The sequence below is a fragment of the Falco cherrug genome (assembly GCF_023634085.1).
Source record: "Falco cherrug isolate bFalChe1 chromosome W unlocalized genomic scaffold, bFalChe1.pri SUPER_W_unloc_1, whole genome shotgun sequence".
In the NCBI taxonomy this organism is placed as follows: domain Eukaryota; kingdom Metazoa; phylum Chordata; class Aves; order Falconiformes; family Falconidae; genus Falco; species Falco cherrug.
Window position 1 is genome coordinate 7,188,488 of NW_026599288.1, and position 18,997 is coordinate 7,207,484.

Sequence of the window (18,997 nt, forward strand, 5' to 3'; positions counted from 1 at the left end):
TTCCTGGAGGGATAATCTTTCAGCTCTTCATAGTTTTCCCAAGATTTTTGAAGGGCCTTTCAACGCCCATTCTTCATGAGCCACTCTTCAGCAGAAATACAGTGGGTGTGCACACAGGGGGCAGAGCCGCAGCTTTGCAGGGAGATTTGTCATCACATCTAAGCATTGGATCCTAGAAAAAGGTCAGTTTTGAAATGAGTCTGGCGTTCTGGAAAGTTCTCACGTTTCTGCAGGAGTTCCAGAATACCGATGTATGGCTCTGCTTGATCCTAAAGCCAACACACTCCATGAGTAAGTAAGTTCTGTGCATCCTTCTACGTGAGCTGGATCTTGGCTGATGAAAAGAGTGATGAGTCCCAAAAACAGAACACAGAAAAGATGTGTGTCCCTGCACCGACAGGGTGGTTTGTGGCAAATATTCCCATTGTCAGACAGTACCTTTACTCTGCAATCTTCCTTCAAGCTGAGGAGAGCTAAAAAGTGTAAAATATTATTGTTCCATGCACACCCAAGATCAAAAATAATTTTCGGGTCAGGGGCATATTTCATAACTGGGTCAGGGAGCCTTGTGGCTGAGCAGCTCCCTAGTAGTAGGTACAATTTTGCCTTGCATTGATGCACAGTAACAATACCATGTTCAGGCACTAAATTGTTATGTCTGGAAATGTGGAATAAAGCTACTACTTTTAATGCACCTTTTTTTTAAAAAAAAAAAACCACCTGCCCAGGTGGATGTTCTCTAGAACTTTGAAGATCAGATTTTGACCCATTTTATTAGGGGCTAAAGACTATTACTGTGTTCACTTGAGGAGGTTCACTTGCCAGGACACACACAACCTGTGACGAGCAGAATTTCAGCAGAAATTCGCAACCTGGAATTTCTGGTGTTTCTTGTCAGTGTTAATAGAGGTACAGCTGTAGGCAGTACTCCCTGTAGCTGGAGTTTATCCAAAATTATCACCAAATTTAACTTGAGAATTACAGCTGTACCTGCAGTCAGATCAAGCAGCTCCAGTAAACAAGGGGAGAGACTACGCAGTGCCCTTCTTCGCTGCTCTTGGACTTTAAGTTGTAGCCATGGGCCCAGACTCTGTTTTGCTTGACATAACTGATTCCAAATGGGTGCTTGATCATAACACAGGGACAGTTTTCTTTGGCACTTGGGAGCCAGGCTTTGCTGCCAAACACTGATGCCTGCAATTGCAGGACCTGTGTTAAAGAGCGTTTTGGCCCACTGCATAGACTCCTGGATATTCCGCTGCCTGTGGCTGTTTCCTGACTTGCATGGGTTTTTTTTTTCTTGCCAGCAGGCTACAATATGATGTCCCCATCCCAAGAGGGTACAGACAACTCCTTCTGCACCCTGAAGAAACCAAGATGTTACAGCTTGGAGGAGGACCTGATGACAAGGCAGACAGCAAGGGAGAAGCACAGGAAGGAGAAGGAGCTGACATACACCAAAAGCCTGAGGAAGAGGAGGTCTTTCTTGAAAACTGATTACACCTCGCAGGTCACTTTCCCCTTGGCTTTGCCAGGCTCTCTGCAGAGCTGCTGCTCCTGGCCACCCTCCCCACCACGCCTTGCTCAGCGCCCTGCTCCACGCTCGTCAGAGGACATCAAGAAGGATGCAGCACTGGGGCTTCCTGCAGCCACCCAGGCCCAGAGAGATGCTGCTAGCTCAAATACATCTTCTGACCTGATGGAAATGGAGCCTGACACCCTGGAAACAAAATCACTGACTGACTCTGTGCTTTCTTCCATTTCAGCTGTTCGCCTGCCAGGTGACCTGCACAGGGAGGAGAGTGCAGGTGTCACCACGCATGTGGACGGTGGTCTCCAACCTGCACATGCTGTACATCCACCTTCCCTGTCCCTGGAGGAAGCTGTGCCCCTTCCTGGGGGACAAAGCAGAGCTGCTGAGGGAAGTTCCTCCATGAAGGCATGTACTGGGTGGCTGAGTGAGGAGAGCTGTGTGGCCACCGGCAGTTGGCTGGCCCAAGTGGCACTGGAGGAGGCGGGTGAGGTGGTGGCAGCCCAGCATACAACTGGTGATGTACCCCCATTCCTGGGCCAAGAGGTAACCTGCCCTGCTAACGGACACATGCTGCTGCCATCAGCTCATGGTCCCAGTGTGGCATCTCCCCTTGAGGTTGCCCAGGACCAGGACCTCACATCACCCAGCCCATCTCAGGAAAGGGTAGATAGCCCACGAGAGCTTTTGGCCTCTCAGAAGACCTGTGGGTGCCTGGGGGCTGATGCTGTCAGAAAGGAGATGCAAACAGCTCCAGCTGAATCACCCTTTGAGAAAGAGTTGGTAAGCAGCCAGGATGAAGCAGAGCCCAGAAAAGACATGGGAAATGGGGCTCACAAGCAGCTGCAGCCTGTTCAGACCCCTCTTCCTAAAGAACAGGCTGGTGAGGTGGGGAAGGACTCTCCTCTGACTCCATCTCTAAGGCTTTCCGTCTCCTCAGGCCCAATTCCCTTGGGCTCACTGGGGAAAAGAGCAGGAGATCATGGGGCTTCAAAACTCTGCTTTCTCTGCTTTAACTACAAGAAGGATGAGCAGACCCCTTCTGACCCCATCATGACCAGGTCCTTGGCTTTTTCCACAGTGAAGATGACCTCTCCACCACAGCTTGGGGTGGACAAGTGCAGCTGTCGGCTGTCCTATATCAGCTGCTTCCATAGAGCTGATGACAAGGGGGAACATGAAACCACCATCCCCACGTGCAGCACGTTTGTGGGGCCTCTCACCACACCACCATCCAGCGGCTGCGGTCTTCCTGGGACCTCTCTGAGCCGTTACCCCGGTCTCCATTGGGAGGGATGCAGCATGGGAGGACCCTCATGTCCAAGCCCTCAGCCAGCTGAAGGACCAAGCAAGAATGAGCCCTGCAGATTTCTCCTGCTTCCTAGCCTACACCACAGAGCTTCAGGAGGTCGTTGGGAAGCTCTCTGGGAATGAAGCAACCCACCTGCAAGATCAATGTGCAGAGCAGGGTGCTGAAAGTAAGGGTGCCCTTGGATTAGCCTCTCAGGAGCTGCTGTCCAGTTGCCAGGAGTTCCTGAAAACAGAGCAGTCCCTCCAAGAGCTGCAGGGGGCACTCAGGGTGACGTTTGACCACCTGGTCCAGCTAGCAGTGGCCTGCTTCCAGGTGACGCACTGCCAGCTGTGCAGGCAGAGGCAGCAGGAGCTCGGGGCCGCGCTTGTGGATGTGGTGGGCACCTACCACCAGCTTGTGCAGGCCGTTCACCAGCAGCTTCACAGGCAAGGCTGCCCAGATCTGGGTGCCAAGCTCCTCGCCCACCAACATACAGCCTTTACAGCTGCCATGTTTTGTCTCCTGCAGCAGTTCAGGGTACCCCCCTTGTCGTGACGGGGCGGTTCGGTGGCGCGCACACACACGCATCGGGTGGGGAAGAGCCCAGCCGCGTTCCCTTCTCTACCCTAACAGGCTCTCCCCATCAGGATGTGTAGCATCAATAACGGTCACGGGACTTGTCCATGCATGTTGGCTTCGCTGCGCCAAGAGCTGCCCTGGCCGGGGGGTGGGCACAGGGCAGGGCATCCTGCCCTCCAGCCTAGCTTCGTGGAATTCTGCGTACACAATCTGTATGTAAGAGGCAAACTCACAGAGCGCTCTCAACGCTTTATGTATCTTGCCTGGGGCTTGTCCCTCACTTCCCAAAGGCCTGGCAGGTGGCCAGTCTCAAAGGGTTGTCCTAGCCACCTTCTGTCACCTGTGGAGAAAGGTGGGGCTTTTTGGCCTGCCCTTCCTCCCATTCCTTACTCTCCAAGGCAGACCCGGAAGTAGAGCGATGTCAAATAGCAGTGCGAAGGAACGCAGGCTGCTCTGGCCACCTCCTGTGGCTGAGGATGTGCCTGGGCTTGTAAGAGAAACCTCTTTGGCAACAAAACTATATACTAGTATTTAGCTGTGTCGCCTTACAAGAGCAGAAGAGAGAGTTGTCCGGGGTGAGGGAGGCAACACCATATCCTACTCTTCCGATACGGTTTCTGTGTCAGCCAGCTTTTCTATTCCCGTTTTGCTAGCGCTGGAGAAAGTCCCTCATTAACCCTCCACGCTACTTTGGATCCGTGTCTTCCAGAAGGCACAGGTAAGGCCTTCAGACTGAAATGACCTTCACAGCCGTGAGGATGACCCGTTACGCCGGCCTCCCTAGGAGAGGGCAAGCCTCTTTTGCCAGCTTTTTCAGTAGCTCTTCTCCCATCGCGCACGGCACAGCCCTGGCAAGCATGAGCCATCTGCCCTTAGGTACCATCCTGTTGCGCATCCTAGTCAGCACTCCGGTGCTGGAGGCGCGATTTCACCCCCCCACCCCCCAGGATGAAGACAGCAGAGGCAGGTCCCCGATTGCTGGCATCTAACTTTGGGACTTCCTCCTCCGAGGGATGCTGCACACACTTCTGTCCCCAAGCACCAGGGCAGCATGGGGACAGTATTGTCCTGTGGTTCTGTAACATCAGAGGGAGGCCACCTCCACTTTTTTTTGGCTCGTTCCATGGAATGCTTCTGGAGGGCTTTAAGGCAAGTCCTTGCAGTTGAACCCAGGTGTGGAAGAGGAGAGCAGCTGGGGCAGAAAGGAGTGTCACAGCCCCTCGGAGACCTCTCTATCCAGGCAGATTCCCAAGAGCCAGGCAAGCAAACACCCAGCAACCTTTGTTATCCCTGCACCAAACCCCCCAGAACCGCTGCTCTCGCACTGTGCCTGCAGACAGCCAAGCTAGCAAGCCAAGGGCAGTCTGCTCTGCTGACCAGACAGGGACAGGGTGGCCACAGTACCTCCAGCCACTGGGTTAGCATATGCTGCTACCTAGCAAACTCAGGGGCTCAAGTAGCAGGTTAAAGTCTCTTACACAGGAGCCCAAGTGCAGACCTCTAACTACACACAACAGCTGATGGAACAGGGAGACATGAAGAGTAAGAACTGGAAGAGCACGTGGGATGCTGGGTGAACCCGGAGGGCACAGCAAAGCAACGGGCACCAGCAAACACAAATTCAGCTTGTGTGGGGAGCAACAACCACCAGTAACTGTAAAGATGCAATCGGAGTTTAAGAGTAAACATTTTATTTTAGCGTAGATGCACAGAATTAGCTGTAGGCTTCAACAACTCGCCAAGTCTTCAATTGGTTTAAAGTAGTTAGGACATGGTGCACCTAAGAATAGTTTCTCCACTGGGGAGCCACTTCCCATGTGGTGTTCCCCAGCTGAAACAGCACTGTCCTTTTTCCGTGGGAAGGAATCTTCCTCACCACCGAGCTTTGCAATTCTAACTTCACCTTACTTACTGTTTAATCGAGGTGAAATAGCCTAAAGCTCTCATCCCTGTTCCAGAACAAATGTAGATGCAGGAGTCAGAAACACTCTAAGCAGCATCTGCAATGAAGCAAAACTGAATTCCTGTCAAGTTTTCACTTGATCCCAGGGCTCAATCAGTTGTGGGGTTTTTTTTCTGTTCAAGGGGAAAAGTAATTCCCAGCATTGTACTGCTGAGGTAGAACACGACACTCTCGACAAGGTCCTCAAACAAGATTTAAGCAGAGCTGTTTTCTCTATGCACATTCATGCTGGTTACTCTGCTTGAAATCTGGAGTTTGCCTTTCTTGTATGCACAGCTCCTTACCATCAAAAAATAAAAAGAGTTTTCTTGTGCATTGTCACGCTGAGGTATTTCCACTTATTTCCCCGCATCTGGTAGCACATAACCTTTTCCAGAAGAAACTCCCGCTTTCAAAGCTGCTGGCCAGCATCGCGTCTCGTAGTAAGTTGCTAAGACATCAAAGACTGTTGGGAACAGAGATGTACCACGCTGTGAAACCGGTGTATCAGTAGCAGGCTCTACAATACACCACCACCACCACCCCGATTGCAAAACATCAGGACGTGGTAATAGCTGATGCCAGAGAAGGTTAGCATGGAGTCTGCATTCCCTCCCATGTCAAATCTGGTGAGTGAGTGAGTGAGTGAGTGAGTGAGTGAGTGAGTGAGTGAGTGAGTGAGTGAGTGAGTGAGTGAGTGAGTGAGTGAGTGAGTGAGTGAGTGAGGCTAATTTGAAGATGGCTTTGGGGAGCTCTGGTTAGGAACAGCAGAGGCTGCGTCAACTAAAGCAAGGTGCCCGCAGTCACCACGCTGACGGACCCGTGCTGTCCTGTCTGTGCCACTGACCATACACCCGGAAGCACATCATACCCGTGTCTCCACATCAGGGCTCCCCTAGAACACGCAGTGGCCTCCAGCAGCTATGCCTGGTGCTCTGCAGTGCCCTCTGCCCCCTCTGCTTGTGCTGATGGAGACGGCAATGGCTTCTCCCCCCATTACTGAGCACTGGGCCCCCGTTTTGCAAACCACTGCTTAGTGCTCGACAGCCTCCCCCCCTCCTCCAGCCCAGGCAACCGACAGGACACAGCGCAGCCTCGCACCTTGATTAATGGCCAGCGTCTCCGAGTGGTAGTTTTTGGTGTTAACTGCTTTCACCATGTACTCACGAATGGGGAGGCGGGCTGTTTGCAAGGACTGCTCTTGTGCCCTCTGCAGGGTCAGCTTCTGCAAGAGAAATAAGAACAAGGTGCCCTGTGCGCACAAACTTGCACATGCAGAGCACAGAGCACGCACATCATTTTGGGTACAAGCAGCTACGAAGGTGAAAACCGTCCCGGGGCTTGTTTCACTGTGACTGCTGCAGTCTCTCAGCCTGGTGCTGGATCCCCACAGAACCTTGAGGAAAGATGGGTGTTGGCACAATAGTGATATGTCGAATTGATGCAGCAGCAGCACCAGGTGCTACTAACGGGGACGTCTCTGCTCTCATGAGAGAATGGGGAAGCCAACAGCCTCAGGTTCTGACAAGTGAATACTACTCACCTTGTGAATACTTTCATCCACCAGGCCTCCAAGGACATACACTTTATTTGGATCAATATCTTCAAGGACTAGAAAAAAAGATTACTTGCTCACCACCACACAACAGTAAAATTCTGCATTACACCCTTCTCTGAGCAAGACTCCACTTCCATGAGAATGCTGTGGACAGAGCTGCCCTTCACCCTGTAGCCTCAGGCTGTGCAGGAGTGTGAAGCTTCAGAGACGGAAGGGTCCGCCTGAACTGCAGGCAGGCTGACTGAAGGGGGAGATCAGACTCAGGCTGAAAGCACAAAGCACCAGAGATATCACACGTTGTTCCCCTTAACCATTGTCAGTTCTGAGATGTGGCTGATGTGTCCGTCTGATCCCAAGCAGCCTGCAGACGCCTCCCACTCACCTCCTAAAACATTTCCCAACCCTTAACAGATTCTTTATCAGAGTAAGGCATTTGCATCAAACAAGAAAGGGATCTACATCCCCAGAAATATATGGGCAGTCAGAAATGGAGGAAGAGGAGAACACACACAGAGCAGCAAATGAAGCAATCACGGGAACGTTGTAGCTGCTGCATTATTTCAGAGAAAGATGTCATTTAGACTGTATCCAAAACTGCCCCAGCATCTCCACTTCGCCCCTTCGTAGCATTACAAACGGCAGTGGGTCTACACACAGGTTTTAAGTTCAGTCTGCTGCAGATCACACACAACCCTGAGTCAAAACCTCATCCCCTGTCACAGCAGATGGAAACAGGAATAGGTTTAGCATCAGATACAAGTACAGGGTACGTCTTGCAATTTGAGACAGCAAATGCTTGGAATCGAATCACCTGAAGTATGAAACAGTCTTAAGAAGAAAAGCTTAAAAATCAACATCTTTCCCCAGTTCCTCTGTGCCTAAAGCATGTAAAATATTTACCATTGTCGGAGTCAGGAGTGAGATAAACAATCGCATCTAAAGGAAATAGGTCCAGGTAACTTTCTTGAGTTGTATCCATCTGAAAAATGCAAGACAGGGAGAAAAGCAGGCCATTTGCCCCAAGTCCATCTCTCAGAGCAAAACCTATTCTCAGACACAAACGTACCAGAACTTGACACTACCGACTTAGGTGTTTGAACTCCTACAGATAAGAGTTTGGGTTTGTTTTTTTATTTTTTTTTTAAATTGGAAAATGTTTCTGTATGAGCACTGAACAATATATCCCTCAAAATCCATTAAATTCTCTTCTCATCAAAATCCCTAAATGTGGTTTGAGGAAGGGAGAGCAGCAGTAATTACCTAACTTTAAATGAGATCTGAATTCTTAAAGAGATTCAGGAATCTCCACTTCAGGTGTTTTTCTCCCCTCACCGTTACCAGGTGCAGGCCCACAAGTGCTGTAGAACACATGGCTCAATGTCGCTGCTGTGACATTGTCTAAGGGCAAGAAGACCTGACCTTAACCCCTGTCACCGAGCTGCATTCCCACGCCACCCCCAGCTCTCGTTCCAGCCCACCGCAGCCTGTCTCGGACCAAAACTGAGGGCAACCACCATGGCTATGGGGTGCTACAAACCTGGAAACCACTGTGGCCAGAGACCCTTACCAAGTAACTGGAGAAGCCGTCGTTCATGCGAAGACACTCCTTGTAGATCAACGAACCCACCACGAACTCTGTCAGACAGAGCCAAAACGGCTTCTTGGCCCGCCTGTTTGCCCCGTAGAGTCTCCTGATCTGGGATGCGAGGCGGCTTGTTTCCTTCCAACAAATAACAAGCACAATGACTCACAAGTCTAGGAGCAAAGGGGTAACACAACCAACAAAAGTTGCATTCAGGGTCTGCAGATGTCTGCAACGCTTGTGTCACCGGCTGGTTACTAAGATCTGAAAAGGCTGTTTGTGGGGAGCACAGCTTGGGGAAGCCCCCCGAGAGCTGGGTGTGCAGCCAGCCCGTGCTGGAGACCAGGCAGCACGTGGGCAGGCCCGGGGGTCGAGGGACAGGCAGAGGCAGGACAGGCCAGCATCCCCCGCAGGGGCTGCACCCAGAAAAGCTGTTGCATGTTCTCTAACACACCCCGGCTGCAGGCGAGCTGGAGGGATTCTTAGCACAGCTTGAACAAGCCAGCAAGCGGCCCCAGCCACCTCCTCCACCCCCTTAGACACCTTCCATAGAGGGACGGACAGAGGAGAAGCACAGCTGCCAGGCCGTGTCAAGGTTGCGATGGGGCACGTCCCCGGCATCTCCTGAGGACCTGCCAGGCCAGCAGGCAGCACTGGGGCAGGAGGGCACTGCAGGCAGTGTTCCAGATCTGCTAATAAGTTAGAATTAATTGACTTTATTTGATTTTATAAAATCATTTGGAATAAGAAATATATTTTAATGGAACTCGTGCTTGCACAGCAAAAGCTGCTATGAAATCCTCTGTACAGCCCTGCAGCAAGGCCAAAAGCATAGGTCAGAATCACCTAGTAGGAATGATTAGAACGTAGATAACAGACTTAAGATTCAAGACGATTGAAGATAATTGGATACAGTATTTACAGGTAGACTGGGGAGAGGATTTCTTTGCATTTGACTAGTCTTCTGTATGTAGAAAGTGTATTGAAATGTCAGAATACAGAATTAATGGGAAGTGGGGGGAGTTGACTGGAACAGCTTGTAGTTACCTGCCAAGAAACTGTGAACTTTAGTAAAAGGCAATTCTGGCAGGGGGAGATCGCGACCACCGACTCATATACCACCTACCCAAATCGTACCCCAGACCCATTTCTGGACCTTTCTAACCTTTACTGCGCAGAACCAGAGACGGGAGGAGGGTATGTTAATGATTTTCAGGAAATACCATGATTATGCATGAATACTTAATGAATACATTCTCTATATGGTGTCTGATTCTGAAGCTTGGTGTGCGTTGATCGTGAGAGGACTCGCTCACGCACCCGACCGTCAATAAAGAAGTGTCTGCTTATCTACATCACATCGGTGTCGGTAAATTCTTTGTTCCGAGATTTCGGTAACAGCAGGACCCTCGTACCTTCTCCGTCATGCGATCGGCCACGCCGAGGTCCACGCAAAGCCGGGGCCCCGCCGCCCGGGCCTGCAGAAGCCGTTCCTTTGCGAGGGTGGCCGGCACCTTCCCACCGTCCCGGAGGGCAGCCCCTGGGAGGCAGAGCACCGAAGGCAGCCCAGGCCCCACGTCCGCCCACGGCCCGGGGCCCCTCGGCGGGGCCGCTCCGTGCCGCCCTGCCGCTCACCTGCCCCCTGGGCCCGCCGGGCCCGGCTCCTCTCCCGCTCCTGCCGCCGCTTCATCCTCTTGGCCGCCAGCACCCGCTCCCAGCGCCTCCGCTTCCGCAGCACGTTCCTCTGAGGGCGTCAGCGGGGCCTCAGGCCTGCGGGCCTACCGCCGCCGAGCCCGCGCCGCGTCCCGTCCCGGGGGCACTTACCGAGCACCGCGCCGCGCCGCCCACCCGCCCCGCGTCGGGCCCGACGGCCGACGGCTCGATACGCAGCAAGCGGAGGGCCTCGCAGGCCGCCTCCGCCTCAAGCCAGCTCCCGCCGCCCGCCATTGGCGCCGCTTCCTCATCGCTCCCGCCGCCCGCCATCGGCGCCGCTTCCGCTTCCGCTTCCGGGGCGGGGGGGAGGAGCTCGCTGGCCACGTCCCCTCGGGGCCACCGCGGCTCGCCTCTCCCGGTGCCGCGGAGGGGAGGGTGGGGACAGTGACAAACGTAGAGCGCTGCAGCAGGCAGAAGCTGCACAGGTAACAGAAACATCAGCCCCAGAGGAAGAGCGAAGGGCAGGAGCTCAGCGCTTGGCGAAGGGACAGTTAGTACCGATGGAGATGAGCTCCACGAGAATGCCAATAAGGAGCCGTCTGACTAGGGCATGCTAACTGCTAAAAGAAAACAAACCAGGGGAAAAGTTCGTCCTTTTCTCCAACGGCCCCCACCCCAAAGAGGATGGATCCCCCGGCGGGGGATCGTGGTGATACAGATTAAAACCGGCCCCGTGGGCACGTATTAGCTTGAGTGTTCAGAGTGGACAATAAGGAAGGACCAAGCATTAATGTCTGCATAATTAATGTATGCAAAGATAAACAGGAACTTCAGGGAACTGCCCAAGGAATTGGAAAATACATCTTGAAGAGGCGCCAGAGGGGGATTCTGAATGCTCGGAAACCTTTCTGTATATGCCTGACTTTGTATAATAAATATCGGGCTGCTTGTTGAAACGGTGTGCAAGTGAGGAGGAGCGACCGCCCTTGCACTCAGCGCCGCAATAAACATACCTGCTTTGTAACTCCTTGAGCGGTAGAGTTCGATTCCGCACGTCAGGAACCCGCGGCGGGCGGAACCCGCGGCGGGCGGAACCCGCGGCGGGCGGAACCCGCGGCGGGCGGAACCCGCGGCGGGCGGAACCCGCGGCGGGCGGAACCCGCGGCGGGCGGAACCCGCGGCGGGCGGAACCCGCGGCGGGCGGAACCCGCGGCGGGCGGAACCCGCGGCGGGCGGAACCCGCGGCGGGCGGAACCCGCGGCGGGCGGAACCCGCGGCGGGCGGAACCCGCGGCGGGCGGAACCCGCGGCGGGCGGAACCCGCGGCGGGCGGAACCCGCGGCGGGCGGAACCCGCGGCGGGCGGAACCCGCGGCGGGCGGAACCCGCGGCGGGCGGAACCCGCGGCGGGCGGAACCCGCGGCGGGCGGAACCCGCGGCGGGCGGAACCCGCGGCGGGCGGAACCCGCGGCGGGCGGAACCCGCGGCGGGCGGAACCCGCGGCGGGCGGAACCCGCGGCGGGCGGAACCCGCGGCGGGCGGAACCCGCGGCGGGCGGAACCCGCGGCGGGCGGAACCCCGTGCACCTGTCCGCGGTGGTGGGTGTTCAGCCATCGCCGGGAACAGGGATTTGGGGGGGGACAAACGCTGTCACTCCGAACGTCCCTTATATACAGAGCGTGGTGTTCTGCGGACTGGCCCTCTGGCCAGCTGGGGTCACCTGTCCTGGCTGTGTGTGTCCCCCCCCCCCCCCCGCTGGCAGGGCCCCAGAAACTGAGAAGTCCTTGACAATAGAAAAAGTTCTCAGCAACAACTAAACGTCAGTGTGTTATCAGCGTTGTTATCCTACTCAATCCAAAACACAGCACTGCAGGGGCTGCTAGGAAGAAAATTAACTTTATTCCAGCCAAAGCCAGGACAGGTGGTTTCTCCTTCTTGCTCAGGGCACTGCATGCCATCACAAACGGAGGGTAAATTTGTTGGGTACCTGTGTGCTATCCCTCTGCGAAGCAGCTCCCCATGTCACGCACCCCGCGTCCTCCAGTCCCGGATTTTTTTCTTCCACTGATGGAAAAAAAAACAACCACCAGGCCCTTCTGGTGTTGAACCAGATGTGTGGCTGACCGTCACACGATGGGAGTCCTTGCTTTCAATGGGCCTAAAGCTACTTGTTGCACCTCAGTGTATTTTTGCATTTATCCTCAGAAAGTTTCATTTCTGAGATGCTTTTAGTGTTTTCCTTATCATTTTCATAGGCAGCACCTGGATATGTTCTGGTACAGTATGTACAGCTGTTTCAGCATCTTCCTTCCTCGTAACAGCAAGCTGAGGTCTCTCTGCCCTGGTTATCGTGGTTAGTCATTTATGCTGCAGTAGTATGTTGGCATTTCAAGCCAGAATCCAAATACATGCCAAGCAAAACCACTCAGAGAATATGCGATCCAACAGGTTTGGTTTTCGCCTCAAAATTGTAGGGGACAGCATGCGGTGGTGGGGTGACTGGTGATCATGCAGTGTTCCTGGGAACATTCAGAACTGCTGCAGTGCATTCCAGGGAGCTGGGAAGATGCTCAAGATGCCTTTCAAACCCTACTGCCATGCCCGCACCAGCTGCACAACCATCTATGAGATGTGGCTGCTTTCGTCAAGCCCTTTACAACACAGCTGAAGAGCTAACAAGGCCTGTAGCCTAGAGACTGCAAGACCACACCTTCTTAACGGTATTACAAAGGGTGATACAGTCCTGCTGGTACCAAACCCTTTCCAGTGGTTCCAGTGTAACCGTGCTGTCTGCTTCAGGCCTCCAGAAGGCCTGATTCTGGTGTCATCGATTGTTCCGCAGGAGGAAAGGCACCTCTGGCTGGAAGAAGGCTGTTTGGCAGAAAACCAAAAAGGCCTTTCATTTATTCTTCATGCCCTTTTGTGGAAGATCTGTTAGGGACACTGCTGGATGTCCTTGTGATGTTGCGGTATGCAGACTAGGGGGAAACACCTTTTAAGATTGAGAGATGCCACGGGTTCAGCATTGGTGGAGACGGGCTGGTTCATGGCCCGTGAGGACAGCAAGGAGCAGCAGCCATGGCCTGCAGCTGAGATGGTGCATAGGAGGGGGGCAAGGCGATGTGATGCTTGCTGCATGCCCACACAGCAGCTTCGGTAGAGTTGATTTTCTTCCTAGTAGCTGCTGCAGTGCGGTGTTTTGGATAGACGATGAGAACAATGTTGATAACACTGTGATGTTTTTAGCTGTTGCTAAGAAATGTTCATATTGAGTCAAGTACTTTTCAGTTTCTAGGGCCCTGCCAGCGAGAAGGCTGGAGGGGCACAAGAAGCCAGGACAGAGCAGGACCAGGACAGCTGCCCTGAACTAGCCAAAAGGGCTATTCCACACCACAGAGCATCATGCTCGGTATATAAACTGGATCTGTGTGTGTGTGTGTTGTGTTGGCCAGGGCCAGCAGATTGCCGCTCAGTGGTTGGCTGGGCATCGGTCAGCGAGTGGTGAGCAATTGTATTCTGCATCACCTGGGGCTTTTTTTCCTTGTCATCATCATCAGCATCATTGTTATTGTATTTCAATTATTAAATTGTCTTATCCCAAACCTCAAATTTTGTAGAGGAGGGAAGCTGGGTTAATTAACATTGATAATATACAACTGTGGGTTGGCTTCAGGGGCGGTGGGTTGGCCGATGTAGGTAAGGTGCAGGTGTGGCTGGTTCTGTTAAGTGGTTGAGAGCAAATGAAGAGAGAGCAGCTGAGGAAGAAGCAGAGAGAACGGGCCCTGGATGAGAGAGACTAGGAGAAGGCAGTAGAGTGAGTAGCATGATGAGTATGTTGGTATGAGATGGTAAAAGACCTTGTTGCAGCTTGATAGTTTGGAGGGTGCTGTGAAAAGAATTTCACCTTTTTTCCCCCCCAATTCTCCTCCTCTTCCCACTGGCAGGAGGTGGGAGAGTGAGTGAGCAGCTGGGTGGTGCTTACTTGCTGGCTAGGATTAAACCACAGCAGGACTACAGCCAGGAATGGGACATGGGTTTCCTTTCCTAGAGCACCCACTGCCCTGCTAATGGAGCAGCAAGTCGCTTACGGTGGTGGAGGTGCCCCCAAGTCTGGTGGACTCAGCAGAAGTGGCTGAGGAAAAGTCCTCCCTTCCCAGGCTGCAGAAATGATATGTGCCCTTCCAAATAACAAACTTTCTTCTGTCCTTTCTCCCCAGCTTCAGCCTCCCCTAGCCTCAGGGGGACCATGGAGGTGGTCCCAGGTGGCATACGGCACCAAGGATGAGAACGCTGCAAGGCTTGTTGCCCAGTACACAGTACCCAATAAGAAGGGCATGCCGTATGAATTGTGGAGCTCATAGAGGAAGCAGAAATTCAGGTGAAAAGATTTCTGCCGCAAGATTCTGTCAGCGGAAAGGGTCGAGAGTTTGAGTAGGTCACACGCCCTAAGAGAGCAGTTTTGGTCCCGTTAGGTCTAACAAAAACCTGACATTGAGGTGAGCAGCCCTCCTTGCAAAGCTCCTTCCAGTCTATGGGATGGGGATTTTACTGGAAATCCTGCAGAGTGTTGACAAGATTGTGACTCTGCCTGGTTCCACGGGACTAGTGGGTTGTTTCAGATGGCATCTTGCGCATGGGCTTTAGCTGGCGCACTGATGTGTATTTGTTTTTCTGAGAGAGCATCTGTATCTCCTTGAGACACTACTAGGAGTACTTTTTAACATTTTTAATGGAGAAAAAAACCGGCAGGAGATGTGTTGATGACAATATTAAAAGGCTTGGGGGTGTTTCTGCTTTTGAGCTTTGATTTTGTTTCTCCAAAGCCAAATGGGCTGCGCAGTGGCAGAACAGTAAAACCTAATGCAGAACTCTGTATAAGGGGAAAAAAGAGAGAACTGGACAAGTCTCTCCTTCCCTGCTGTTGTTGAGAAGGAATACCACACCATCCCTCCTGATTGTGAAAACACTCCACCAGCCACAGCTCCGTAGGGACTTCTCTCTTCCAAGAGCTTCCCGTCAGGGGAGTGCTGGTCCATCCCTCCCTATGCTTTCTGCCAGCCTGTTGAATCTCTGCTCTGCTACAGTTGCAGTGGCACCGGTGAAGCTTGCAGGATAAGGGAAGGAGTCGGCAGACTTGAGGGTAAATGTGATGTACAGGGCAGGAGTCAGCTCAAATGTCACTTGCTGTGGTGCAGAGCCCCGTGTGTCTGTGCGCTGGAGGGGTCAGCAAAGACCTCTGTGTAGGATCAAACCAACCTAGCAGACTTAGGTATCCAAACGGTGCTGCCAGTCTAGTTCCTCGGTGCCTGTTTGCCTAGGGAGGTGGTGTAATCACCGTTCCTAGAAGTTGTTCAAAAAAACCCTGCACAGATGCATGGTTTAGTGACGGACTTGGCAGTCCTGGGTTAATGGTTGGACCTGATGATCTTCAAGGTCTTTTCCAACCCAAATGTTTCTATGATTCTATGAAACTTATAGGTTGTGGAGGAAGACAGAAGAGCCTCCCCCTGATTAACTAACAGTAAACAGATGGGTGAGACAGGAGGAAGGCACAGGCAATTGTGTGGCAGTGGAGGGAGGTTGCCAGAAGGGTTTGTGACACCTGGGTTACTCCCCTTTTCCATAAACACCCTGAAGAACAGCAGCAAGTACGCTGATGGAGTCTGTGGGCAGTTACCACAGCCACAGAGAACCTAAACCGTTCAGAACAGCAGTGGGCAGCCAGGCACTGAGGCTGAACCCTGCCAACTGCTGGGATCCAGGCACAGGTGGGCACTGCGTTGGCTGATCCTGCATGTGAGAGGCAGCAAGTGATGCTCAGGAAAAGGCAGCCTCGCATGTCATCACAGAGGTGGCAGTTATCGGGGGCAGAGCAGCCAGAGAGATGTAGAGCAGCATCATTGCGCCAGCATATGCATCCACTTTGCGCTGGCACCTCGAATGGTGTGCTGTTGAGATTGGGTCAGCCTTGTCTTGCCTCCTGTAAGCTTGGAGGGAAGAGGAGAGCTACAGACTGTTTAGGATGGTGAAATGGGCACAGCAGCCTCTGTGCAGGGAGACCAAATGGAGACGGCCTATCAGTTTGGAAAGGAGCTTGCCAGTGTGACCGCGGTCGTTACTGCTGTGGATGAAGTGAGCAGGGCAATCAGACCTGCTATGGAACTGCAGCAACACCTAATGAGGAACCGCATTATTATGTGTTCAGCTGTGTGTATAAATGGGCTCAAAGGGCAAGAGAATGCGACTGCAGAGAGTCCCCGGCAGTGCTGTGCTAACAGATTGTTCTCTAAGCCTCGTGCATTAATGTTGCCCTCTGTGTTCTGTGTTAAGTTACAAGTCTTGACTTTTTTTTGTCTTTTTCCTTGAACAGACTGGATTTCTGCCCAATGTCTCTGAGCCATGTCTCACTGACCTGCTGAATTCGGGGCTTTTTTTTTTTCCTTATTACAATGCCATTATGAACAGTAACACAGATAAACCATACAACCACCTCAAAACTGCCCTTCCCTTTGTAGATGTGAAAAGTTGCTAGAAGCGACATTTCTGACATCCTCAGATGTATTGCCTCACTGTGGCTTCTCCTAGCCCATAATAACAGCTGGCAGAGGCTGGAACTGCACAGCTGCTTCTGGCTTCGCTTGTATTGCTTTCAGCTTCATGCTTTTTAGCTTGTGGTTAAAAAGCAGCTCTTAAGCCGAGCTCTGCTGCCTCGCTGCACTGGGCTCTGTGTCACAACAAAGAAAGGAAAGGCTGCTGCCTAAGGGAAGATGAGCCAAGAACCGAGTGTGCTGGAAGGGTGCAGACAGAGGCACTGGTTTCATGGGAAAGGCTGTGGCCTCGTATTACTGGAACAGGGCAAATCTGGTGGTGGTGACCAGGGTCAGCCAGATTTCCCAGGCAAGTCCATAGGGACAAGGCAAGATCCAAGATCAAGCCAGAAAATTGGCTTGCGAGGGTGTCAGTCAGGTTCCAGACCCAGCAGGGTTATGCAGCCAGGCACTGCAGCCACAGCGTGGCTCAAGTTGGGTCACAGCCAAGGGCCCAGTGTAAAACAGCTCCCGAGGGAGGGGCAGGTCCTTGCTGAGCCTGCCTGCCTTCCCAACAGTTCTTGGTGATGAGCTGCCTGCAAAGCAGTGTGAAAAATTTGTGTGAGGAAGGCTGTGCCCTCTAGCACGTGATGCGCTGCTGTGGTGGGTTGACCTTGGCTGGATGCCACGTGCTCACCACGCTCTTCTATCGTGCCCCTCCTCAGCAGAACAGGGAAGAGGGGGAGCAAATAAGATAGAAAAATAATTGTGGGTCACGATAAAGGCTGTTTAATGAAGCAATGGCAAAAGTTGCGCATGCAGAAGCGGAAAAATAAAAAACCCAAAAGATGTTATTCTCTACTTCCCCATCAGCAGGTGATGTTCAGGGAAGCAGGGCTTCTGTACCCGTAGCAGTTGCTCTGGAATACAAACAGTGCAAGTAGCAAGGTTTCCCCTCCCCCCCCGCCCTTTCCTCCTCCTTTCTCTTAGCTTTTATATCTGAGCAGACATCATATGGTATGGAATGTCACTTTGGATCAGCTGTCCTGGCTGTGTCCCTTCCCAAGATCCTGCCCACTCTCAGCCTACCGGTGAGAGGTGTGTGTGGGTGGGTAAGGTTGGAGACACAGCCTTGATGCCGTGCGAATACTGCTCAGCGGCAGCCGAAACACTAGTGTGTTCTCACCACCTTTCTAGCTACCAACACAAGCACAGCACCGAGGGCTGCGAGGGGGGCTCGGCCGGATCTAATACAGCTGCACGGGGGAGCCTGGAGGCAGAGGTGCCTGCACCCTGCAGCAGCAGGGAGAGGAATGAAGTGCTTGCTGTGTGCTGGGATGCCTGTGCAGCAGGCAGGCAGCCTCTGCGTGCCCAGCGTGGAGATGAGGGCGAGCCGGCTGTAGGGAACTCCGCGTGGCTCTCCAGCCTGCGGGGAAAACACAGCCTGAGGACTGCCTGTTCCTCCTTCATGTTTCCTGCTGGGTAGGTCACCGACGGGGCCTGTTGTCGTTGCTTTTGCTCTGCAGGTACGTTGGTAAAAGCTAGATTTTTGTCAACTAAGCTGGCGCGGGTAGGCTGCTCCTCCGGCTTATGGGAGATGAGAGCTTGGGAGGAGGGTCTCGGCAGGTTCTGGGGGCTCACTAGGAGCACGGCCTTATGCCTCTCCCACATCATACGTGCAGTCTCTGTGTGAAGCTTTCTGCTCCGCTTGTGCTGCTGGCATGAAGCCATGCCCCTAGCTGTATGAAGGTCTGGTTTTCCCTTCTCATTCCCATACCTTTTTTTTTGTTTGACTTGAAGAGTAGGACTGTTTTGGATCCCGCCCTCTTCAGCATCTCTCCTGTACCGTTTGCAGCATTGCTACCTTCTGGCACTGAACCAGAGCAAGAAGATCTCTTCTTGTGACTCCTCTTTAGCCAGGAGGTTTATGCTCTTAAAAGACACTGGTTTTATGAAAATGTTTTCAAAGTCCAGTAAAGCAGTAGCTTTTATGGGGAGCAGGAGGGACCCTGATCTTCCCTGTGAAATGTAGTTTTGAAGAAACCCTGCTGCTACCTATCTTAAAAAAAGGCAAAGAGCATGAGTGCTGATATGCAGCCAGGTAAGTTCCTCAGACCCTCAGCGCTGTTGTGAAGCTGTTTGTGAAAATGGGTTGGGATTGATTCTGAGTATAGCAAGGCACAGCCACCTTTTCCACAGCTTCTTTAGAGCAGTCACTGGGCTAGATGCTCCTGTAGAAGTTACGGTTTGCCTACCTAGTGGTCACTAGAGGTTCGCAAAGCCTCAGTCCTAGGGTCCCTCCCTGTTCTTTTTGGTTGTTTCTTTCTGCCTTCAAA

General features: G+C 52.8%; 2 protein-coding genes across 2 annotated transcripts in view; one reads left to right on the forward strand and one right to left on the reverse strand.

Annotated features, from left to right (window-relative positions):
• The window catches only part of FRMPD1 (FERM and PDZ domain containing 1), a 60,063-nt gene extending 56,430 nt beyond the window's left edge, over positions 1–3,633 (forward strand). The window contains 2 exon segments of the mRNA XM_027813131.2: positions 1,311–2,800; positions 2,802–3,633. Of these exon segments, the coding sequence (XP_027668932.2) occupies positions 1,311–2,800; positions 2,802–3,377 (2,066 nt within the window). The 3' untranslated portion in view covers positions 3,378–3,633.
• Positions 3,634–5,071: 1,438 nt separating this feature from the next.
• TRMT10B (tRNA methyltransferase 10B) lies at positions 5,072–10,488 on the reverse strand. The gene is made up of 8 exons (XM_055700190.1): positions 10,308–10,488; positions 10,119–10,227; positions 9,899–10,023; positions 8,469–8,621; positions 7,802–7,880; positions 6,887–6,954; positions 6,445–6,568; positions 5,072–5,809 (listed from the first exon to the last, which is right to left on the reverse strand). The coding sequence occupies exons 1-8, from the start codon at positions 10,464–10,466 to the stop codon at positions 5,703–5,705; spliced, it is 924 nt and encodes a 307-aa protein (XP_055556165.1). The 5' UTR covers positions 10,467–10,488; the 3' UTR covers positions 5,072–5,702.
• Positions 10,489–18,997: the final 8,509 nt, after the last annotated feature.

Bases quoted from the DNA above. Each gene is read 5' to 3' on its own strand.
- TRMT10B (XM_055700190.1), bottom strand. From the start codon at position 10,466: ATGGCGGGCGGCGGGAGCGATGAGGAAGCGGCGCCAATGGCGGGCGGC. The intron at 6,569-6,886 runs GTGAGTAGTATT...TTTCTCTTGCAG, and splicing joins TGGATGAAAGTATTCACAAG to AAGCTGACCCTGCAGAGGGC. The intron at 5,810-6,444 runs GTGCGAGGCTGC...TGTTCCCAACAG, and splicing joins GACGCTGGCCATTAATCAAG to TCTTTGATGTCTTAGCAACT.